Raw genomic sequence first — 25,758 nt, 5'->3', positions numbered from 1 at the left:
TTTGGGGGCTCTGTTAGGTCCATATGTGTTTATAATTGTTTTATTGGTGGATTCAACCTTTTATTAATATATAATCTTTGTCTCTTGTAAACTTTTTTTTTTTTTTTTTTTTGAGGCAGAGTCTCACTCTGTTGCCCGGGCTAGAGTGCTGTGGCATCAGACTACCTCACAGGAACCTCAAACTGCTGGGCTTGAGCGATCCTGCTGCCTCAGCCTCCTGAGTAGCTGGGACCACAGGCATGCACCGCCATGCCCGGCTATTTTTTTCCATATATATTAGTTGGCTAGTTAATTTATTTCTATGTATAGTAGAGACGGAGTCTTACTCTTGCTCAGGCTGGTTTCGAACTCCTGACCTTGAGTGATCTTCCCACCTCTGCCTCCCAGAGTGCTAGGATTACAGGTGTGAACCACCAGGCCCTTGGTTACTTTTTGTTTGGAATGTCTTTTTCCATTCTTTTACTTTGTGTCAACCTCTTTGTGTCTTTGTATGTAAATTGAGTTTCATGTATGCAGTATATAGATAGATCATGTTTTCTTTATCCAATCTGACATTCTCTTACCTTTTAGTAAGAGGATTTGATTGTAGTTACATTTAAAGCAATTATTTGGTAAGAAAGGATTTACTTGTGTCCTGTTAACTATTTTTTCCCCTTATCATTATATATATTTTTTCTTGTGTCCTCTATTACTCATTTTCTATTTAGCTGATTTTTTATAGTGTACTCATTTAATTTCTCTTTATTGTTTTCTTTTAAAATTTTTTTTTTTATTAATATTTTCTTAGTCATTACCTTGAGAATACAATTGAAGCTTGAACTTAAAGCAGCCTAGCTTGATAACCAACTTAGTGCCTAAGTATATGAAACTGCTCTGGTAACATCTTTCTTTCACCCCCTTTATATTGTTGTCTCAGATTACATCTTTATACATGTGCACCCTTTAAGATTTATAATTACTGTTTTATCATTTGTGTATGCATCTTCAATTTATCTCTTTCTATCCTAAAATAATACTATACCACTTAATATATACAGTAAAAATCCTAAAACAGCAAGTGCCTGTTCCCCTCCTATTTGTGCTATTTTTGCTAAAAATATTACTTCTACATAATCCATTGCTGTTTTTTTAAACAATTGTATTTTAGAAAATTTAACAAATATGGGTAAAAAATCTTCTGTATTTACCCACATACTATCCACGTTTTCTGGCATTCTTTATTCTTTTGTATAGATCCATGTTTCTATTTAATATTTGCTGTCATTTTTCTTCTGCCTGCAGAAGTTGCCATAACATTTTTTGCAGTTTAAGTCTTTTGGCAATGAATTCTCTCAGCTCTTTTTTTTTTTTATTATTATTTCGGCATATTATGGGGGTACATATTTTAAGGTTTCAATAAATGCCCTTTCCCCCCTCCCCCCACAAATCTGAGTTTCCAGCATGACCATCCCCCAGATGGTACACATCTCACTCATTATGTATGTATATACCCGCTCCCCTCCCCACTCCCACCTACCCAATACCCTATTACTGTAGTACCTATGTGTCCACTTAGGTGCTGCTCAGTTAATGCCAGTTTGTTGGTGAGTATATGTGGTGCTTGTTTTTCCATTCTTGGGATACTTCACTTAGTAGTATGGGTTCCAGCTCTAACCAGGAAAATATAAGATGTGCTATATCCCCATTGTTTCTTAGAGCTGAATAGTACTCCATGGTATACATATACCACATTTTATTAATCCATTCTTGGATTGATGGGCACTTGGGCTGTTTCCACAGCCTTGCAATTATGAATTGTGCTGCTATAAACATTTGAGTGCAGGTGTCTTTTTTGTAGAGTGTCATTGGATCATTTGGGTAGATGCCCAGCAATGGGATTGCTGGATCAAATGGTAGATCCACTTGTATCGCTTTAAGGTATCTCCATATTGCTTTCCATAGAGGTTGAACTAGTTTGCAGTCCCACCAGCAGTGTAGGAGTGTTCCTCTCTCTCCGCAACCACGCCAGCATTTATTGTTTGGAGATTTATTGATAAAGGCCATTCTCACTGGGGTTAAGTGATATCTCATTGTGGTTTTGATTTGCATTTCCCTGATGATTAGAGATGTTGAGCATTTCTTCATATGTTTGTTGGCCATTCTTCTGTCTTCTTTAGAAAAATTTCTGTTCAAGTCCTTTGCCCACTTTTTAATGGGGTTATTTGATTTTTTCTTCCTGATTTTCGTGAGTTCTAAGTATATTCTAGTTATCAGTCCCTTATCGGATGCATAGGATGCAAAAATTTTCTCCCATTCAGTAGGTTGTCTGTTTACTTTCATGACTATTTCTTTGGCTGTGCAGAAGCTTTGTAGTTTGATCATGTCCCATTTATTTATTTTTGTTGCTGCTGTGATTGCCTTTGGGGACTTCTTCATAAACTCTTTGCCCAGGCCGATGTCTAGGAGAGTGTTTCCAACTTTTTCCTCTAGAGTTCTAATAGTTTCATACCTTAGGTTTAAGTCTGTTATCCAGCGTGAGTTGGTTTTTGTGAGAGGTGAAAGGTGTGGGTCCTGTTTTAGTCTTCTACAGGTGGCTATCCAGTTTTCCCAGCACCATTTATTGAAGAGGGATTCTTTTCCCCAGCGTATGTTTTTGTCTGCTTTGTCAAAGATTAGATGGCTATATGAGGATGGTTTTATATCAGGATTCTCACATCTGTTCCACTGGTCAATATTCCTATTTTTGTGCCAATACCATATTGTTTTAATTACTACAGCTTTGTAGTATAGTTTGATATCTGGCATATTAATGCCTCCCATTTTGTTTTTGTTGCCTAGAATTGCTCTTGATATTCGGGGTCTTCTTTGGTTCCATACAAAGCGTAAAATTATTTTTTCTGTATCTGTGAAGAATGCTGATGGGATTTTAATAGATATTGCATTGAATCTGTAGATCAGTTTGGGTAGTATAGACATTTTGATGATATTGAGTCTGCCGATCCACGAGCATGGTATGGATTTCCATTTGTTTACATCCTCTGCTATTTCCTTCATCAGTGTTTCATAGTTCTCCCTGTAGAGGTCTTTTACGTCCTTGGTTAAGTATATTCCTAGGTACTTTAATTTCTTTGTTGCTATTGTGAAGGGAATTGAGTCTTTGATTTGGTTCTCAATTAGATTGTTGTTGGCGTATATGAATGCCTCTGATTTCTGTGTATTGATTTTGTATCCTGAGACTTTACTAAATTCATTGATCAGTTCCAGGAGTTTCTTGGTTGAATCCTTGGGGTTTTCTAGATACAATATCATATCATCAGCAAACAGTGAAAGTTTGATCTCTTCTGCCCCTATTTGGATACCTTTGATTCCATTTTCCTGTCTGATTGCTGTAGCCAAGACTTCTAGTACTATGTTGAACAGAAGTGGAGATAGTGGGCAGCCTTGTCTGGTTCCAGTTCTAAGTGGGAATGATTTCAATTTTTCCCCATTCAGTATGATGTTGGCTATGGGTCTGTCATATATGGCTTGTATCATTTTTAGGTATGTCCCTTCTATGCCTATTTTCTTAAGTGTTCGTATCATGAAAGGGTGTTGAATTTTGTCAAAAGCTTTTTCTGCATCTATTGAAAGAATCATGTGGTCTTTGTTTTTGCTTCTGTTTATGTGGTGAATTGCATTTATAGATTTACGTATGTTGAACCATCCCTGCATCCCTGGGATGAAGCCCACTTGGTCGTGGTGGATTATTTTTTTGATAAATGTCTGGATTCGGTTAGCTAAGATTTTATTGAAAATTTTTGCATCTATATTCATTAGGGATATTGGTCTGTAGTTTTCTTTTTTTGTTGCATCCTTTCCTGGTTTTGGTATCAGAGTAATATTCGCTTCATAAAAGGTGTCGGGGAGGTTTCCGTTCTTCTCGATGTTGTGGAATAGTTTCTGCAAGATAGGTACTAGTTCTTCTTTGTAAGTATGGTAAAATTCAGGTGTGAAGCCATCTGGACCGGGACTTTTTTTTTTTAGGGAGATTTTTAATTGCTGTTTCTATTTCAGCTGTTGAGATTGGTCTGTTCAGGGAATCTATTTCTTCCTGGTTGAGCCTAGGGAGGCTGTGTGTTTCTAGAAATTTGTCCATTTCCTCCACATTTTCCAGTTTGTGTGCATAAAGATTTTTGTAGTATTCATAAATTGTATCTTATATCTCTTTGGGATCAGTTGTGATATCTCCTTTTTTATTCCTGATGGAGCTTATTAGAGATTTCTCTTTTCTGCTTTTCGTTAGCTTAGCCAATGGTGTGTCAATTTTGTTTATTTTTTCAAAGAACCAACTTTTTGTTTTATTAATCCCCTGAATAGCCTCCCTGTTTTCAATTTCGTTTATTTATGATTTGATCTTGTTGATTTCACTTCTTCTGCTGGGTTTGGGGTTGGTCTGTTCTTCTTTTTCCAGCTCTTTGAGTCGTTTCATTAGATTGTCTATTTGTGATCTTCTTGTCTTTTGGTTATAGGCATTTATGGAGATAAACTTTCCTCTCAGAACTGCTTTAGCTGTGTCCCAGAGGAGTTGATAACTTGTCTCTCCAATGTCGTTTTCTTCATAGAACTTTTTTATTTCCGTCTTGATTTTTTCATTTACGAAGTAATTATTTAGTAGGAGGTTGTTTAATTTCCACGTTTTTGTGTAGAAATGTGCGTTTCTGTTAGGGTTGATTTCTACTTTTATTCCACTGTGATCTGAGAAGGTACATGGTATGATTTCTATTTTTTTAAATTTCTTGAGATTTTCTTTGTGTCCTAGGATATGGTCAATCTTAGAGAATGTCCCGTGAGCTGATGAGAAGAACGTATATTCAGTGGATTTTGGGTAGAATGTTCTGTAGATGTCTGTCAGACCCAATTGTTCTTGAGTTTTGTTTAAGTCCATTATTTCTTTATTAATTTTCTGTTTGGAGGATCTGTCTCGTGCCGTCAGTGGGATGTTGAAATCTCCAGCGATTAGGGAGTTGCTATTAATCCATTTGATTTTTTTTCTTGCTGATTTTCGTGAGTTCTAAATATATTCTAATTATCAGCCCCTTATCAGATGTGTAGGATGCAAAAATTTTCTCCCATTCTGTAGGTTGTCTGTTTACTTTCATGACTGTTTCTTTGGCTGTGCAGAAGCTTTGTAGTTTGATCATGTCCCATTTATTTATTTTTGTTGCTGCTGTGATTGCCTTTGGGGACTTCTTCATAAACTCTTTGCCTAGGCCGATTTCTAAAGTGTTTCCAACATTTTCCTCTAGAATTCTAATAGTTTCATACCTTAGGTTTAAGTCTGTTATCTAGCATGAGTTGATTTTTGTGAGAGGTGAAAGGTGTGGGTCCTGCTTTAGCCTTCTACAAGTAGCTATCCAGTTTCTCTCTCAGCTCTTATCTGAAAAACAATCTTTATTTCACCTTCAGTTTAGAAATATTTTACGGTGTATAGAATTCTAGGTTGACTTATTTATTTCAGTACTTTCAAGATATTCCATTATCTTTCAGCTTGCATAATTTCTCAGATATCTATTTACTTTTTTGTCTTTGTTCTTAATATGTAATGTATGTTGTTTCTGCAGCTGTACTGGAGAAACATAACTATACCACTTAATATATACAGTAAAAATCCTAAAACAGCAAGTGCCTGTTCCCCTCCTATTTGTGCTAAAAATATTACTTCTACATAATCCATTGCTGTTTTTTTAAACAATTGTATTTTAGAAAATTTAACAAATATGGGTAATAAATCTTCTGTATTTACCCACATACTATCCACGTTTTCTGGCATTCTTTATTCTTTTGTAAAGATCCATGTTTCTTTTGTATAGATCTTTCTTTTGTGCAGATCTTTGTTCTTAATATGTAATGTGTGTTGTTTCTCTAGCTGTACTGGAGAAACATATTATACCACTTAATATATACAGTAAAAATCCTAAAACAGCAAGTGCCTGTTCCCCTCCTATTTGTGCTATTTTTGCTAAAAATATTACTTCTACATAATCCATTGCTGTTTTTTTAAACAATTGCAATTTTTTTAAACAATTTAAAATTCTTCTTTATTGTTGCTTTTCATATGGCATGTGTTAATGTGGTTTGCTTCATAGTTATCTTGCATAGGATTTGTTGAGTTTCTTAGATCTGTGGTTTTGTAGCTTCCATAAAATTGGGGGAAAAATTCAACCAATATGTCTTCAAGTATCTTTTCTCTTTTTCCTACTTCTTTTCCCTTGTTTCCTGCTGGGAATTTGTGTATGTTAGACTTCCTGACATCATCCCACTGATCACTAAGTGTATTATATAATATATGTAAATGTAAAAAATATAGAAAATAATATGAAATATATAAATATACATTTTTCTGTTTTTCCCATTATGTTGATATTTTCTTTTAAATCATTGAGTATACTAAAAATATTTATAAAAATTCTTTTTAAATCAGCCTATTAATTCTATCATGTTTATCATTTATTGGTCTGTTTCTATTGAAATTTTTTTCTGATTCTTTGAATCAGTCTAGTAGTTTTTGATAGGATACCAGATAATATGAATTATAAATTGTTGAATTCTGGATTTTGTTTCATTCCTTTTAAGATTGCTACTTTTGAGTCATTCCCTGGTTTGCATTATTTCTATAACTAGTATACATGTCTATAACTTTTTAAAGTAGCATACATTATTAGTATTTTGTTTAAATGTTTCTTTACTTGGTTGAGGGGAGAACCTGTACATTATTCATTTTGCATTTTTTTTTTTTTTTTTTTTTTTTGAGACAGGGTCTCACTCTGTTGCCCAGGCTAGAGTGAGTGCCGTGGCATCAACCTAGCTCACAGCAACCTGAAACTCCTGGGCTCAAGCGATCCTCTTGCCTCAGCCTCCCGAGTAGCTGGGACTACAGGCATGCACTACCATGCCCGGCTAATTTTTTGTATATATTTTTAGTTGGCCAATTAATTTCTATTTATAGTAGAGACGGGGTCTTGCTCTTGCTCAGGCTGGTTTCGAACTCCTGAACTCGAGCAATCCACCTGCCTCAGCCTCCCAGAGAGCTAGGGCTACAGGCGTGAGCCACCGCGCCGACCTCATTTTGCATTTTACTCTTTAGGCTTATGCCTATCTACTGGACATTGGTAATAAGACATAGACTAGAGTGATCTTTCTAAAATGCATTTCTTATTACTCCGATATCTGAACCTTTCAGTGACTCCTGCTACCATTTTGATAAAGCCCAAATTCTTGCCCTTAATTTACTTCTGAAAATTTTCTTGTTACCTTCCTTAAATCTCTTGCTGTTTACTTCTTCCGATTCTCAATCTTGCCAAAAAAAAGACAATGTATAGATAAACGTGACATGTACATACACACATATTCAGCTGTTTTCTCATAGTTTAAGGTTACTATGTTTTTCTTGCCTTTGGTTATTGTAACATACCTTTATTGGTTAATTTCTGTTTGTCATTTCTATCACAGTTTAGATGTCACATATGAGAAACCTTTTCTGACCTCCCAAGGCCCTTCTACATACTCCCAGGAGAGCATTCATCATATAGTATTATAATTGCTTCTTTACTTTTGGACTTGTTTGATTTTTCACTAAGCTCAGTAAGGCCAGTAAGAACACAAATGGTTTGCTCAAGTGTACTTGTGATATGAAGTTTTGTATTCCATGCAGTTAGTCTTTATTTGCTGAAAATTTTAAGTTTTAGGACACGAAAGTGGTCTCTGCATTGAGATACACCCAAGATCTTTTATTTTTATTTATTTATTTATTTTTGAGACAGAGTCTCACTCTATTCCCCTGGCTAGAGTGCCGTGGCGTAAGCTTGGCTCATACCAACCTCAAACTCCTGGGCTCAAGTGATCCTCCTGCCTCAGTCTCCTGAGTAGCTGGGACTACAGGCATATGCCACCATGCCTGGCTAATTTTTTCTATATATTTTTAGTTGGCTAATTAATTTCTTTCTATTTTTAGTAGAGATGAAGTCTCGCTCTTGCTCAGGCTGGTCTCGAACTCCTGACCTCAAGCGATCCTCCTGCCTTGGCCTTCCAGAGTGCTAGGATTACGGGCATGAGCCACCATGCCCAGCTTCTAATCTTTTTTAATGGCTTACATACTTTTTACTTAACATTACTTCCTAATTTCCATGTACCTGCATAATCAAATTAATTTTTTTAGTAAATTTATTCTTTTTTGACATCCCTTTTCTGTTTCCAGTTTCCCCAGTTTTTGCTGTTATAATATTGTTATAATCATCATTGTACAGAAAATTGATGTTGTCAATTTTTTGTTCTTGATACTTTTTAGCTTTACCATTGTTATTTTAGCTGCCTTTTATCCCGTTTATGTAAATGTTTTTATTCTTCTAGGGTGTGCCATTAGGTTTTTTTTTTTTATTGAAGTGTAATCCATATAACACAAAATTTACCCCTTTTTAAGTATACAGTTAATTCAGTGATTTTTAGTGTATTTACAAAGTTGTTCAACCATCACCACTATCTAATTCAGAAATAGTTTCATCATCTCCAAAAGAAAACTTATTAGCAGTCACTTTTATTCTGCCCTCCACCCAACCACCACCGCCTCTGGCAACCACTAATCTACTTTTTGTCTCTGTGGATTTACCTATTCTGGAATAATAGTATTAATGGAATCACACAGTATGTGGACTTTGAGTCAATCTTTTTTGATTTGGTATAATGTTTGTAAACTTCATGCATATTGTATTAATAGTATGTGTCAGTACTTTGTGGCTATACTCTTTAATTGCATGGATATACCACATTTTATTCATCAATTAATGTACATTTGGGTTATTTCTACTTTCTGGCTTTTATGAATAATGCTACTATGAACATTCATGTACAAGTTTTTGCACAAATACATGTTTTTCTGGGGGGAGGGACAGGGTCTTATTCTATTGCCCTGACTGGAATACAGTGATGGGATATGATAGCTCATTGCATCCTCAAACTCCTGGGCTCTAGTGATCCTCTGCCTTAGTCTCCCGAGTAACTGGTACTAAAGGCACACACCACCATGCCTGGCTAATTTTTTAAATTTTTGGTAGAGAATGGGGTCTTGCTGTGCTACCTAGACTGGTCTCAAACTCTTGGCCTCCTTGGTACTCCTCCCACCTTGGCCTCCCAAGGTGCTGGGATTACAGAAGTGAGCCACTGCACATATTATTTTGTGTGTGTGTGTGTGTGGAGACAGAGTCTCACTCTTGTTGCCCCAGCTAGAGTGCCGTGGCATCAGCCTAGCTAGCTCACAGCAACCTCAAACTCCTGGGCCCAAGCTATCCTCCTACCTCAGCCTCCCAAGTAACTGGGACTACAGGCATGTGCCACCATGCCCGGCTAATTTTTTTTTCTATGTATTTTTAGTTGACCAATTAATTTCTTTCTATTTTTAGTAGAGGCAGGGTCTTGCTCTTGCTCTTGCTCAGGCTGGTCTTGAACTCCTGAGCTCAAAAGATCCACCTGCCTTTGCCTCCCAGAGTGGTAGGATTACAGGCTTGAGCCACCTCGCCCAGCCATATATGTTTTTAATTCTCTTGGGGATATACCCAGGACGGGAATTTCTGGGTCTTATGCTGGCTGTATAATTTTTTGTGGAACTGCCAAACTGGTCATTAGGTTGAAAACTTCAATAATTTTCTTGATAATTTTTACTTACTTAGACAATCTGGTAGGAGAATGAACATTACAACTCCGGAGTTCAGTACTTCTTCTACAACTTGAGTTACTGTAATGTTTTTATTAAGAAAAATTTCATAGACATTCTTTATTGAATGTCTTTAGGAAAAATGTAGAAAGTTTTTCTGAGTTAAATGTATTCCTGCCTAAGGATGACATTAGTTATAAATGCTTTACAGAAATACTGAAATTTTCTCATTAGCAAATTGAAAGGTGTTTTAAAACAGCGCTTCAGTGGACCATAGGAATACATGTGTTTTCATAGATTAATATATTCTAATTGTCAAATTATTTTTCTTACAGGGTTTTGACTCTGGGAGGAGGGCTGCCTTATTTGGAGCACCTTAATCTCTCTGGTTGTCTTACTGTAACTGGTGCAGGCCTGCAGGATTTGGTTTCAGCGTGTCCTTCTCTAAATGATGAATACTTTTACTACTGTGACAACATTAACGGTAATGCCTTTTAACAATGAGATATTTTGAAGGAATTAATGTAAAAATTTTAGCAGTTCTAATAATTTTTATGGTTTCTCTTTAGTTTTCTAGATTTCTAATTACCAAACTCTCTTACTTTCAGATTTAGTTCTTTAAATTTACTAAAATTTAAAAAAATTATGTTTTCATTAATTAGCTTCTTGAAAGGTAAGTTTTTCTTGTAGGTAGATATTTCAGATATCCTGCCATATTTTCAAGGCCCATAATAATTTAATTAAAAATGGTAAGTTGTTAATAGAAATACCAAAATTCTTATAAAAAGCTTTGGGAATTCCTCTAGAGTGTTACAGCACTCATTAACAATTTAGAGGTGTTGATGTCCTAGATACACTGATTTCTTAGGGATGATACACTCATTTTCCTTGTAAGACAACTTTATCAAATGCAGTAGAAAAATGAGGACCTTGGTAACGTGGACGTTTCAGAGGGTCTGCATTTGATGTCCGATAAATGTCACTGAAGATTGAGGAGCAGATAGTATATGGCATTGAGAAGAGGCTGAAATGATTTAGAATGACTAAAATTTCTATAGTATTTTGGAAATTGATTCCTAAACCTACTTTAAAAAATAAGGTAAATATTTCTTGATTTGTTTTGTTTTTTAAGCCTATTCTACCCTATAGTGGATTGAATATGTGTTTTCAAAGTACATTCAATGTCCTTTTGGGTATTTGATAGTCACTCATAGAGACTGAATTTCCCAGAAGCATAAAAAACTGCTCCTCAGTTATTAGTAAGCAAATCAACTTCCTGAATTTATAACTGGGAAAAAATTTAGATGGCTCAGATTCTACTATGCACCTGTCTTTTTATACCATATACTGTTGTCTTTGAGTGCCCAATTCATCTTAAGATGACATGAAAATCAGCTTAATTTTTCTCAGACAGAACAATTGATAGGAGCCAGAAAAACGAGAGGGAGTAATGGCATACCAGGCAGTAGAGAAGTTAGCAAATCTGCTGTTTCTTAGAGATCAGATTTTCTTTAAAATATATATGAGGAAACAGGAGATCACAGCTCTCTTATTTTTGGAATCACATTGTTATCCAAGAGATGACTTCGTGTGTTCTCGATATATTAGCATTAAGTTGGAGGATTTCTTTGTTCTCTGTTGGCCTTCAGTGTATAGTGAAGGAATGGTGAAAATGAATGTCATTTTAGCTGCAACTTGCTAAGCCTATAAAAAGAAAGTATGATTGATGCAATGAAGCAGTTACTTTTGTGAGTTTAGTGGGTTTGAGAAGGGAGCTTTATGTTTTTAACATACAGTTATGTCATGTTCAGCGGTGAACTTCCTAAGGCTTATGGGACATATTATCAAAAGTAATGAATAAGCAATTATTAATAAAATTTTATTTGTAGATGGCTCTTGAATTTTCCATACTGATTTAAGCATAGAAATGCTTAGGAATAACAACTTAATTTGTTATATTTATTTTTGGGTATATAGAAGTCAGTGGGGGGATGGGAGGATTGGGTCAGTTCATTTTTATGCCTACTTATTTTGTGTTTATGCATTTTTATACTTTTTGAAATAATTTAAATAGGATAAAGTTGAATACTTAAACTATTTTGCACTTTGTCAATATTCTTTTCGTCTTAATTGGTTTTGGATATATAAATGTTAAAGTGTTTCTTTTGTTGAATGTAAGTTTTGGATAAATGATTAGTAATTTTCAATAAATGAATTTTAATGATGATACCTGACTTTGAACGATTTGAAAGGAAATTTCAGTGCTTGTATAATCCAATATTAAGTCTCCTTTTTTATAGCTCATTAAAGCATGATTTGGGGGAAATGGAAATCCTTTAAAGTTTACAGGGTGACTCGTCATATAATTTGTGTTCTAGAGTTCCAAATAGTTGTTCCTAAAGCGATGCTCTGTTATAATCTTTTCCTTAAAAGGACATATGGACAACCTAGAAAGTGTTAGAATGAAGTTGTATTGTATCCAGTTTTGCAAAATGACACTATTGAGCAAGTATCTTTCAAAACAACTCAGCTTGTATAGTATTAGTGAATGTTTAGGAGCCTCCCTTTTAAAAATTACTTTTATTATTTCTGAAAGTACTCAATATGTTTTAATACATGGTATTAGAGCAAGGAGGAAACATATTTAGGTGACAAATAATATTTTAAATATTTGAAAGTAATGTTTAATTAAAAATGTATTTTGTTAAAAGAAAGTCTACATAACTACCAAGTTACTAACTAAAAGAAGTATTGATAAACATTACTCATTAAGTAAATAAGTTGTAGGTGAAGCAGAATGATCTATTTCTTAAGCACTAGCAGAGATTTTGGAGAAGATAAATTAGTAATCATATATTCAAACGATAACTCCCTTGAGCAAGACATTGTACTAAGCACTGATATAAAATGCAAATTTGGATTCTTCTGAATGATTTTTCATGACTGATAAAGATTTGAATATAAAAGAAGGCTTCTTAGCCACAACATTTAAAAAATTATCATTTAAGAAGTGTTAAATGGAATGGCATAGTTGTAGAGCTATGAAGAGCATTTGAACAATGATAGAAAATAAAATTTTTTGTACCAAATTACATTTCAATGCATGTATATTTTATAAATTAGCATAGATTAGCTCATAGTTTTGGAGGTGACACAGTCTCAGATGATTTGCTCTCTTATGTTTCTAATTTAAGTTAAAGAGGAATCAAAGGTAAGTAAAGGTAAGTGCAGATATATGGCATAAGTAATAAAACCAAGGAAAACAAGTCATTAATAAAAATTTGGAGAAATAACAGCTAACTTTATAGTTCTTTTCATCTAATATTTAAAAATGCTTTGTTACAAAATTTATTCTTATGCATTAAAATATTTTATTTAATGGTTATGTAATTTTATTTTCCTGTTTTCTTTATCCTTTAATGTAATTTAGTCCTCATATATTGTAACTGTTTGGGGTTCTCTACCCTACATCAAGATAGAAGTTTGCTGGTGATAAGTGAAATATTTAAAGGGAACTACCTTTTGAATTGTTGGTATCTATTGAAGCACAGCTGTCTACTTGAGATACTAGGCAACCCAACATATCTTAGTCATATTTCTTTCTAATGATCCCTCACCTTTTCTGTTGTCCATTTATTCTGTTGTCTATTTATTCTCTTTTCTGAACAATCCCTTCTGTGATACTGAAGGGTCTTACTGTTAATGTTGCTTACAATTTCCATGCTTTGGAAAGTGCTGTTCTCCCTTGTTTTTGCATTGTGATACTGAATTTAAAACAGTGGTTGTCTTCATTTTATTTTTTATTTTTTTATTTTTTATTTTTTTTTTTTTGAGACAGAGTCTCGCTTTGTTGCCCAGGCTAGAGTGAGTGCCATGGCGTCAGCCTAGCTCATAGCAACCTCAAACTCCTGGCTCAAGCAATCCTCCTGCCTCAGCCTCCCGAGTAGCTGGGACTACAGGCATTCGCCACCATGCCCGGCTAATTTTTTGTATATATATTAGTTGGTCAATTAATTTCTTTCTATTTTATAGTAGAGATGGGGTCTCACTCTTGCTCAGGCTGGTTTTGAACTCCTGACCTCGAGCAATCCGCCCGCCTCGGCCTCCCAGAGAGCTAGGATTACAGGCGTGAGCCACCGCGCCCGGCCTTATTTTTTTTTTTTATTTTTTATTTTTTATTAAATTTGCTTAGCTAGTGTGAAGACCTGTAAGTTGTCTTCATTTTAATTTTGCCCTGGGCCTTCAGCAACATACAGTTTTTTAATGGATGCTATCATTTCCATGATTATTAGGATCAGACACCAATAACTGCTCTGTTTTTGACCTTATGATGGGATTGTAGTTTTGAGTAATTTAAGATTACAAGTATTAAGTACCATAGGCTTCTTTAAACAGATCCTTTCAAATTTAAAAAACACCAATATATTAATTCTCTCTCTTTATACACTTTAGAATCTCACTGAAATTCAGATATTCTAGAACATATTTGAATGAAGGGGCACGTTTTATATCAGTATGAGCAAGAACTTTGTTTTGTGATGAATAAGGAGATGTGATAGCATGTTTATGTTAGCTTTCTACTTAATATAGGGTACAGGCTTTTATTCCTATGTTTTTCTCCCCCTGTTATCTCTACCACCATCCCTTAGGGTTTGAGAGCAGTGACCCAGATGGCCAAGGTGGAGCCTGAGGATGTTAGACCTCTAAGTCTTTTGGGGAGAGTGCTGAAAAGTTCTGTGGTGTGTGGTTACTTCTGAATCTCTAGGAGAGTAGCTTTCTTGATCTAGTCATTCGTTTGAAGGCTCCCCTTTACATTTTTCTCTCAAAAACCAGTTGCATACTTCACTTCCATTGCTTCCAGCCATCACATATGATTTTTCCTAGGCCACTGTTAAATGCATTATAACATTCTTCCTTACCTGTCTGTCCTCTTTATAAATATTAATAGGAATACAGTAAGTTCTCAATATCATCGATAGGTTCTTAGAAACAAAATGATGTACAGCAGGTACTCAAATAGCATTGTTTTGTTCAACATCATTTCATTATAACAATGAGAACAAAAGCAGTTGTTTTTGTTATATGTCATTTTGCTTAAAGTCACATTTTCTAAGAACCTATCAACAATGTTAAGTGAGGACTTACTGTATAGACATTTTCGGGAGATTTACTTTGGAAAATTATATGAAAGTCTCCAGGTCTCTTTCCTCCAGGTTTCTTTCTTTTAGAAAATTTAGAATAGAATTACAGAGGTTTTTTTTTTTTTTTTTTTTTTTTTTTTTTGAGACAAAAATCTCACTTTGTTGCCCAGGCTAGAGTGAGTGCTGTGGCGTCAGCCTAGCTCACAGCAACCTCAAACTCCTGGGCTCAGGCAATCCTACTGCCTCAGCCTCCCGAGTAGCTGGGAATACAGGCATGCGCCACCATGCCTGGCTAATTTTTTCTCTATATATTAGTTGGCCAATTAATTTCTTTCTATTTTTAGTAGAGACAGGGTCTCGCTCTTGCTCAGACTGGTTTTGAACTCCTGACATCGAGCAATCTGCCCGCCTCAGCCTCCCAGAGAGCTAGGATTACAGGCATGAGCCACCTTGCCCAGCCTAGAATTACATTTTTTTTCTTTTTTCTTTTTTTTTTTTTTTTTTGAGACAGAGTCTCGCTTTGTTGCCCAGGCTAGAGTGAGTGCCATGGCGTCAGCCTAGCTCACAGCAACCTCAAACTCCTGGGCTCGAGTGATCCTTCTGCCTCAGCCTCCCGGGTAGCTGGGACTACAGGCATGCGCCACCATGCCCGGCTAATTTTTTATATATATATCAGTTGGCCAATTAATTTCTTTCTATTTATAGTAGAGACGGGGTCTCGCTCTTGCTCAGGCTGGTTTCGAACTCCTGACCTTGAGCAATCCGCCCGCCTCGGCCTCCCAAGAGCTAGGATTACAGGCGTGAGCCACAGCGCCCGGCCTAGAATTACATTTTGATAACATGATAATTAGGTATATTTTGGCAAACCTCAGCAATTCAGGCATTTCATCACGGACAGGAAGTCAGGGCAGGAAGATCGTAGTGAGTCAGGGCTTGAATGTTGGGGAGAGGCACTAGATGATTGGTAGGCCGAACAGTATTGTAAGCAGTGTGAGGGATTAGGAAAGACAAGCTCAGAGGGGAAAGGCGAGAAGATTGAGTAGTGCACAGTAGGTAAAGCTGGAAATAGTCAAAGGGAAAGCTTGGTCAAAGGTTGATAGTGGGAGAAGAATTTCAAACCATAGGAGTCCTTATTAGAACATTTCTAATAATAATATATGCAAAAATGCTTATCTTGACTTTGTGGTTAAGATGACTAACATTGTATCTTATTTTAAGGGAATACCATCTTAACAAAAATGTTGCTTTGTGAATTTTAAGTATTTAACACATTTAACTTTCATTTAAAAATGGGTAGATTTTTATTTGGATTAAATGAAAATGGGCTTGTAATTCAATTTTATATTTAAAATTTTAAACTTTCTATTATGGAAAATTTTAAACATATAAACAGAATAATATGATGTAATGAGTTCTCATGTACCATCAGTTTCAGCATTTATAAATCTGTGGCCAGTCTTTTTTCATCTATACCATTGCCCATTCCCTTATCTGCTCCCCCTTAACTTAAAGCTAATGACAGGCATCATATCAATTTAAAAATTAAATATAACTATTTGAAAAAAATGAAATAAACTTTTGCAGTTTCACATATATGTAAAGTACATAGTTTCTTTTCTTAAAGATATGTCGTCATTTCCATAGTGAAATATATGAACATTACAATTTAATGACTCTATATCCTAAGAAATTTACCCTTTCTATTTTGTATGTGCTGTCTTGGAAATACAAGGAACTGTTAAATTTCTAGAAGTAAATGTGTTCAGTTGCAAGTAATTATTTTCTTGTGGTGGTATTAGCATAGTTGCCTTCTTTTGCAATGGAGTGCTACTTCAGAAAACAAAGTAAATTTAAAATATGTTTCAGAGTTAAACTAGATATCACCTAAGAGTATTATGATTTTTCAGTTACAATTCATTTGATATATTCTGCAGTAAAATTGTATTTCATGTACTTTATTTTGTATTGTCCTTTATATCACAATTGCAAGTATTTTGATTATTCTATTTGATATGTAAAAAACTAATTAACTGTTCTTTATTTGTTCATGGTATGGACATATTGAAAGACTTCAATAGAGTCGAAACAGTCTTCTACATTTGCCTGTCTTTATGAAAACTTTCATTCAAAGTACTTAGCATTTGAATAGGTGCCATGAAATTTTTTTTTTTTTTTGGTATTTTCCAATTCTCAGCCATTTTCCCTACTGGTTCTTTTATCTAGTGTTTGGGTGGCATAGTGTGGGATAAAATTATTCCTTCAGTTATTCCACAAATGTTTTGCTACTCTTCTTTGTAAGTGAATGACAGTTTTTATTACATCTCAAAGTTTAATCACTCATATACTTAGTAATTTTGGAAAATTATTTCATCTATCCCTATCATATGATTTTTTTGCTGCAAATGTTAAAAATATTGTCAGCATATTAAGTCTATATCAATATAGTTTATTTTGCTGTAAATTTTGAATGTAATATTTACTGCAATTGCTCAGTACTGGATTTTTTAGCTGATGTATTACAGATTCTTTAGCTGATCTATTACAGATAGAGCTGTGTTTTCCTTAATATTTCTAGGAAGGATGTTCATGTTATAAGAATTTGTTGTTAAGTTAGCTTGGAGGTCTAGCTTCTGTGGATTGTCTTTTTCCTTTTCGGGTTTCTATATTGTAAAATTGTTGCCAAAAAATTGTTTTTTTCCTTCTTTCATTTACCTTTTAGACCATGAAGAATATATTAGTTAAATTCAAGGTGCTATTGGTGATTTTTGTGTCTGAATATTTTTTATACATTCATAGTGAAATTTTACTTCTATGATATAAATGTACTTCCAGTGAAACAGATACATTTTTTAGCTTCTTCATAAGCAAAATTATTTTTATGTGATCTCTAAGAAATTCCTCCTTTCACATGTTTCTGTTTTTATACAGGTCCTCATGCTGATACCGCCAGTGGATGCCAGAATTTGCAGTGTGGTTTTCGAGCCTGCTGCCGCTCTGGCGAATGATCCTTGACTTCTGACCTTTGTCTACTTCATTTAGCTGAGCAGGCTTCCTTTCATGCACTTTACTTATAGCACATTTCTTGTGTTAACAATCCCTTTTTGAGTGTGACTTGTTTTGGCCCCATTTCTTACAACCTCAGAAATCTTAATTTACCAGTGAATTGTACAGTGTTGTTTCTCTTGCAAATTATATTTTTGTTTTAGAAAGGGATTAGGTCTTTTCATAAGGGTGAGAACAGTCTTATCAGATTTCTTTTAAATGAAATGCTTTGAAAAGAATGTTGCTAATGCCATATCATTTAAAGTATTTTATAGATTATTTTGAGTTTTAAAGTCATTGGGGGTTATTGGTTCTCTTTATATATAAACACTGTATTAAGCTTTGCAGTTCTTTTCAGACATATAATTCTGAAGATTTATTTTCAGAGACTGTGCATTTTGGAAACTAATCTCTTTTCCATAATGTTTCTTTTATTTGAACCATTCTCAGAAGGCCAATTCAAACTTACCCACATATGAGATTCTTTAAGATTATAGAGTAAATTGGCTTATTGGTGTTAGGTCAATGAGCTAGCAAAGCACCAATCTATTTGTATTTGCATTCTTCAAAGACCCCTTGTTCTCACCACTGTCCCTAAATTGTCAAATTTCGGAGGGATTTTTAAAAATTCCACAATTATTTGAAGAAATGTATAAATAAAATCTACTTTGAGGACTTTACCAAGTAATATCTGTTGTGTTGTGATTTTATTATAAATCTCAATCCAGGTTTACTTTAGTGTAAAATAGAATTAAATATTTTTTCTTTTGAGCACCCATGAAATCATGACCCATGAATCATGAGCTTAATTTTCTTTTTGAAATTAGTTGTTTGGTAGTAAAAATTTCAATTTTTAAGTTTATCTTTATTGCTTTGTAAAAAGATCATGCAAGTGGAGACTTGCCATTCAGAAAGGCACATACTGGATTAATTTTTTGTCATGCTATGTGTGATTTTATGTTATGAAGAAGAAAATGGCGATGTGCTATGTATTTTTATAAAATACAGGCATATCTTGTTTTATTGTACTTCACTTTCACTTCGCAAAAACTACATTTTTTACAAATTGAAGGTTTGTGGCAACCCTGTATTGAGCAAGTCTGTTGGCACCACCTTTCCAGTAGCATGTGCTCACTTTGTGTCTGTCCCATTTTGGTAATTCTCACAGTATTTCATACTTTTCCATTATTACATCTTTTATGGTGATCAGTGATCTTTGATGTTACTATTGTAATTGTTTAGGATGCCATGAACCGCACCCAAATGAGATAGAGAACCTTATTGATAAGTGTTCTGTGTGTTCTAACTGCTCCACAGGCCAGCCGTTCCCCTGTCTTCCTCTCCTTGGACCTCTTTATTTCTTGAGACATATAATATTGATATTAGGCCAATTAATAATTCTACAATGGCTTGTGTTTAAGTGAAAGGAAGACTCACCTGTCTCTTTAAATCAAAAGCTAGAAATGATTAAGCTTAATGAGCAAGGCATGTTGAAAGCTGAGAGAGGCCTGAAGCTACACCTCTTGTGCCAAACAATCAAGTTGTAAATGCAAAGGAAGAGTTCTTGAAGGAAATTAAAAGTATTACTCCAGTGAATACACGAATGGTAAGAAAGTGGAATAGCTTTATTATTGACATGGAGAAGGTTTTAGTGGTCTTGATAGAGAAAACCAGCCACAACATTCCCTTAAGACAAAGTATTATCCAGAGTACAACCCTACCTCTCTTTAATTCTGTGAAGGCTGAAGGAGGTAAGGAAGCTACAAAGAAAAATTTGAAGCTAGTAAAGGTTGGTTCATGAGATTTAAAGAAAGAAGCCTTCTCTGTAACACAAAAATGCAAGGTGAAGCAGCAAGTGCTGATGGACAAGCTGCAGCATGTTATTCAGGTGATCTAGCTAAGTTCATTGAGGAAGGTGGCTATACTAAATGATAGATTTTTTAGTATAGATCAAACATCCTTCTGTTGGAAGAAGAGGCCATCTAGGACTTTCATGGCTAGAGAGAAGTCAATGTCTGGCTTCAAAAGACAGGCTCTTGTTAGGGGTCGATGCAGCTGGTGACTTTAACTTGAAGGCAGGGCTCATTTCCTATTTGGAAAAACCTAGGGTGCTTAATAATTTTGCTAAATCTACTCTATGCTTTATAAAAGACCAACAAAGCCTGATGACAGCACATCTGTTTACAGCATGATTTGCTGGATCCTTTAGGCCAACTCTTGAGATCTGCTGCTCAGAAAAAAGATTCGGTTCAAAATATTACTGTTTATTAACAATGCACCTAGTCACCCAAGAGCTCTGATGAAGATATATAAGGAGATTTTCATGCCCACTAACACAGTATCAATTCTGCAGCCCAATAGATCAAGGAGTAATATCAACTTTCAAGTCTTATTATTTAAGCAATACGTTTTGTAAGGTCATAGAGAATGATTCCTCTGATGGATCTATGCAAAGTAAATTGAAAACCTACAAAGGATTTATCTAGAAATATCATTCTAGATGCCATTAAGAACATTCATGATTCATGGGAGGATGTCAAAAAATATTAACAGGAGTTTGAAAAGTTGATTCCAACCCTCATGGATGACTTTGAGGGGTTCAAGACTTCAATGGAGGAAGTAAGTACAGCAAGACAACTAGAATTATGGGTAGGAATGAAGCCTGAAGATGTGACTGAATTGCTCCAATCCCATGATAAAACTTGAATGGATGAAGAGTTTCTTTTTGTGAATGAGCAAATAAAGTAGTTTGTTGGAATCTACTGCTGGTAAAGATGATGTGAACATTGTTGAAATGATAACAAAACATTTAGAATATTAATATTACATAAACTTAGGTGATAAAGCAGTGGCAGAGTTTGAGTTGATTGATTCTAACTTTTTTTTTTTTTTTTGAGACAAGGTCTCATTCTGTTGCCTGAGCTAGAGTACAGTGCAGTGGTGTCATCATAGGTCACTGCCACCTCAAACTTCCAGGCTCAAGCAATCTTCCTGCCTCAGCCTCCCAAGTAGCTAGGACTACAGACGTGTGCCAGGCAAGGTCTCACTATGTTGCTCAAGCTGGTCTTGAACTCCTGGTCTCAGGAGATCCTACTGCCTTGACCTCTTAAAATGCTGGGATTACAGGTGTGAGCCACTGTGCCTGGCCTGATTGTAATTTTGAAGTAAGTTCTGTGAGTAAGATGCTGTCAAACAGCATTTCATGCTATAGAGAAATCTTTCATGAAAGGAAGTCAACCAAAGCTACAAACTTGTCTTATTTTAAGAAATTGCCACAGTCACCCCAACCTTCAGCAGCCACCACCCTGATCAGTTAGCAGCCATCAACGGTGAGGCAAGACCCTCTACCAGCAAAAAGATTATCACTTTCTGAAGGCTCAAAAGATTGTTAGCTTTTTTAGCAATATTTTAAAATTAAGGATACACTTTTTTTTTTAGACATAATGCTATTGCATACTTAGACTACAATGTGGTATAAACATAACTTTTATATGTACTAGAAAACCAAAATATTTGTGTGACTTGCTTTGTTGCAGTATTCACTTTATTGCGATGGTCTGGAACCAAGTGCACAATATCTGTGAGGTATGCCTGTACATGCAAAGCTGTGGAAGAGGAAGTAAAATTGCAGTTTGATTCTTTGTGGCCCCAGCTGTATTTTTGTTTGTTTTATTTGGAGAGGAGGAGGAGGAGGGAGAAAAACGACAAGTAGACATGTTTTAAACAGGCTTAAAAAAAACAACTATTTTCAACACTGTTGTCTAAAGATGAAGGAAGAATCACTCGATGGAATATACATAAGGAGAACTCAATACTTTTTATTTCAACTAACATTTGAATTAAACATTTGAATTAATTCCCCCACTGCAAGGGAAGATGAATGTTCTGTTTGAAGTTTTACCTTGCTCTAGGGTTTCTTTCACTTTGATTCCATTGCTGTTAACGTTTACAAAATAAAGATGGACCTCTACAAGTTTCTTTCATGTATGGTAGGACAGACCATCTTACCTTTTGAGTTTGTTCTCTTAAACTAAAGTAGTCATGTCTTTTGTGGCACCATTACACCTAGTTTCCTTTTATTATATAAGTCTGATCTAAGCACAAAGGAACAAACAATTTCTTGATTCCCCTAGAGAACTTGAAATCTGAGCTTGGTCAGCAGTTGCAGGGTGAGAAGTTTTATTTTATAAGGTCTACTGTGCTGTATTTTTATTTCCCTAAGTGTTTAAAAAGCTTATTTGAAAAGTTGACATCAAGGACTATTTAGAGAAAGCTATTTACAGTAAGTTTTCTGGAGTGAGTCCCACCCTATATCATACTTCATTTATCTGTATTTACATGAACTGTATAGTAAAATTCCTCCTCCTCAATGAAGGCTCTGAATCATCAACCAAGGATTAAAGTTTATCCCACATTTAACAGAAAACAAGGTAATATTTTGGGGAAATTTTTAAAGTAATCCTTATGGAAAAAATCATGATTAAATGATGTTTTAGGACTTGGCTTAAAATCTTATTCTCTTTATAAATTAATTTTAAGCAGCTGATTTCTTCAGAGGCTCCAGGTAATTAGGGTGCCTCTTTTGTACTTTGTCTTATGCTTCTTTATGTTAGCAAACCATTAAATAGGACTTCCAATCCTGAAACAAATTGACTTCAATATGTCAACACATTGTCATGTCAAAACTCACTGTTTTTCTACTCTCTCCCAGTCCCCATTCACATGGGGGCATGACAGCATAATCTGTGTTTAATTTTTATGTGTTAATCGTTGTTTTTCCATTATTAAGGGAATCGTTTGTGGTTTCTGGGTTTTTTTTTTTTTTGGTTTTTTTTTTTTTTTTTTTTTTTTTTGAGACAGAGTCTTGCTCTGTTGCCCGGGCTAGAGTGCTTTGGTGTCAGGCTAGCTCATAGCAACCTCAAATTCCTGGGCTCCAATGATCATCCTCCCTCAGCCTCCTGAGTAGCTGGGACTACAGGCATGCACCACCATGCCCGGCTACTATTTTCTATTTTTAGTTGTCTAGCTAATTTCTTTCTATTTCTAGTAAAGATGGGGTCTAGCTGTTCTTGAGGCTGGTTTCGAACTCTCGACCTCGAGCAAACCTCCTGCCTTGGTCTCCCAGAGTGCTAAGATTACAGGTGTGAGTCACCACACCTGGCCAGCATAGTTCATTTAATGAACGCTACTTGATTTAAATTTATTTTGGATTTTGTGATTGATTTCCTTCTGAGAATAAAATGCCACAGTTATGTAAACTACCTTGTGTCTGACAAACATTAGGTGCTCAGTACTGGGCAGTGTTCTAAGTGCTTTACATCTACTAACCTGTTTTGTCTTTACAACAATGTGACGAAGTAGGTAATGTGATCATCCTGATCTTATACATGGGGAAAGTAAGTAACAGAGGTTAAGTAACTTGCTCATGGATTACCCAGCTGAGTAACAAACTAGCATTTCTCCAGAATCCATGTTCTTATCCGGTGTGCTGTCCTTTCTCTGTATTGCTATATTAGTAGCTGCTATGGGTCACAGGACCCTCCTTTGAAGAATTCATAGTAGAAGTATCAGAAGCATGTAAACACATAATTGCAATATAATTTGATGAATTGCGTAAGAAAGGAATGCATAAGAAAGCAAATGTGAAAGTTGTTCCTTAACTCAGTCCCTGTATTTTTATAATTTTTTCTTCAAGTGAGAGTCACTTCCTAGATGGAGGCCATGTGTCTCGTAGAGGACATTAAGCAGTGTAAGGAGACGTTTTTGATAGTCACAACTTGGCAAAGGGAGGGATGCAACTGTCATCTAGTGAGTGGAAGCCAGGGATGCTGCTAAACATCCTACAATGCACAGAACTACCCTCTACAACAAATAATTACTTGGCCCAAAATGTCAATAGTGCTACTGTTGAGACATCTTGTCTTACATATTTCTATTTTGTGTACATCTTTCCAGTTCAGCATATACAATTATTTTTAATGGTTTAGTATAATATTAAATGAATGTGTTTGTCTTAGTTTGGGCTGCTAATAACAGAATACCATAGACTGAGTGGTTTAAACAACGACATTTATTTCTCACAGTTATGGAGTCTGGGAAGTCAAGATCAAGTCCAATATCTGCTGGAAGCCAGCAGATCCAGTGTCAGGTAAGGGCCGTCTTTCTGGCTTGCAGAGGCTGTCTTGTATTTTCATGCGGCAGGGGGGCAGTCGGTGGTGAAAGAGGAGGGAGAGCAAGCTGTCTCCCATTTTATGAAGACTCTATCCTCTTGACCTAATTGCTTCCCAAAGGCCCCATCTCCAAATAACTATCACATTGGGGGTGAGGGGTTAACCTATGAATTTGGGTGGTGGGGGCACAAACATTCAGTCTATAGCAGTGTCTTAGGGCTTTTTGGGGGAGGAGTCACTACTTCCCTTTTGATGACTATTCAAGCATACTCCTTTCTCCCCCAAAATACTGTATTGCTTTGGTGGGATATGTAGGTGCACATGTGTGTACATGGGTGCTTGCTTAGTATTTCTGTAGGATAATGCCTTGTGAGGTATTCAATGTTAAAAATAAGAATTTGTTATAGGCCGGGCGTGGTGGCTCATGCCTGTAATCCTAGCACTCTGGGAGGCTGAGGCGGGCGGATTGCTCGAGGTTAGGAGTTCAAAGTCAGCCTGAGCAAGAGCGAGACCCCGTCTCTACTATAAAAATAGAAAGAAATTAATTGGCCAACTAAGATATATATAGAAAAAATTAGCTGGGCATGGTGACGCATGCCTATAGTCCCAGCCACTTGGGAGGCTGAGGCAGGAGGATTGCTTGAGCCCAGGAGTTTGAGGTTGCTGTGAGCTAGGCTGACGCCACTGCACTCACTCTAGCCTGGGCAACAAAGCGAAACTCTGTCTCAAAAAAAAAAAAAAAGAATTTGTTATTGCAAAGTTGTAGCTCTTCCCCTAGAAAAGTTGTGAAGTATTTTATTGGGTCCTAAAAGTATGATTATATTCTGCTAGACAGGCAAAGGAGAAGGACATCCCAAGTAGAATGTAAATAAGTACAAAGGTATAGAGGCATGAAGCTAATAGTGTACCCTACTGTAGGTAGTCTCAGTTGAATTTAGAGTCAAAGTGGCAGAGATAGGGCTGACTGCTTAATAAAACACTTATTTTACACAGTTTAAAAATATATATTGATAATTTTATTTCATTATTTGCGAATAATACATTCTTCCGGTGTGATCAGTATAATTTTTTAAATTCTCACATCCTAAGTGTAGTTTTTACATGATATAAAAAAGATACAATGAAAAAAATTACCTGTTGCGTATGAGGGAGGCAACATAGATCCAAACAGACAAAACATTTTTGGGATATGGGTGTATGTATACAGCTAAAGCAAATTCAACATTAGGAACATCAATATTATGTACTCCAGTGCTATACACAGCGTCAATTAAAGGCTTCACCTCAGAATAAGGCATGTGAAGGGGAAATCCAGAGAACTGAAAGGGGAGAAAACATTTGTAGACATTAGTAAAGTTTGAAGATTTCAATATTTTTTTTTTTCTTAATATAGTAAGTCTTCTGGATCTTGAGTTAAGTTGTTTTCTATTCAGCTATATAGTAGCAATACAGAAAATGAAGAGGGACCTAATACCTTTTCTGTTTTCATTGCTAGCATATTGGTATATAAGATACACATTAGTCATTCCATCAACTTCCACCGTTCCTTCTCTCCTCCTGATAGTCCTAATATGCTTAGTAACCCATGTAATTCCAGAGACATAGATTGAGCTCATCAGTTCATTCCATCCCCTTGACCACAATGATTGACCCATAGGTATGGGCATGTGATTGAAGGGAGTCTCAAAGTGAATCTCAGGAAACTTGGTAGGAACAATGGCACATGGATACTATGTCCTGCTTT

General features: G+C 35.6%; 2 protein-coding genes across 4 annotated transcripts in view; one reads left to right on the top strand and one right to left on the bottom strand.

Moving 5' to 3' along the window:
* Nucleotides 1–18,532, top strand: part of FBXL5 (F-box and leucine rich repeat protein 5) — a 53,581-nt gene extending 35,049 nt beyond the window's left edge. Inside the window, exons 10-11 of the mRNA XM_012737560.2 lie at nt 9,997–10,145; nt 17,731–18,532. Of these exons, the coding sequence (XP_012593014.1) occupies nt 9,997–10,145; nt 17,731–17,807 (226 nt within the window). The 3' untranslated portion in view covers nt 17,808–18,532. The remainder of the gene's footprint in view (nt 1–9,996; nt 10,146–17,730) is intronic.
* A 6,470-nt stretch (nt 18,533–25,002) lies between these two features.
* Nucleotides 25,003–25,758, bottom strand: part of CC2D2A (coiled-coil and C2 domain containing 2A) — a 110,466-nt gene continuing 109,710 nt past the window's right edge. For all 3 annotated transcript variants that reach the window (XM_012737565.3, XM_076001102.1, XM_076001101.1), the window contains one exon: nt 25,003–25,333. In XM_012737565.3, coding sequence (XP_012593019.2) covers nt 25,145–25,333 — 189 coding nt within the window. In that variant the 3' untranslated portion in view covers nt 25,003–25,144. The remainder of the gene's footprint in view (nt 25,334–25,758) is intronic.

Source organism: Microcebus murinus, chromosome 3 (genome assembly GCF_040939455.1).
Source record: "Microcebus murinus isolate Inina chromosome 3, M.murinus_Inina_mat1.0, whole genome shotgun sequence".
Taxonomy (NCBI): domain Eukaryota; kingdom Metazoa; phylum Chordata; class Mammalia; order Primates; family Cheirogaleidae; genus Microcebus; species Microcebus murinus.
Note: the sequence above shows the minus strand (reverse complement) of the source record. Positions and strands in the feature narration are given on the sequence as shown.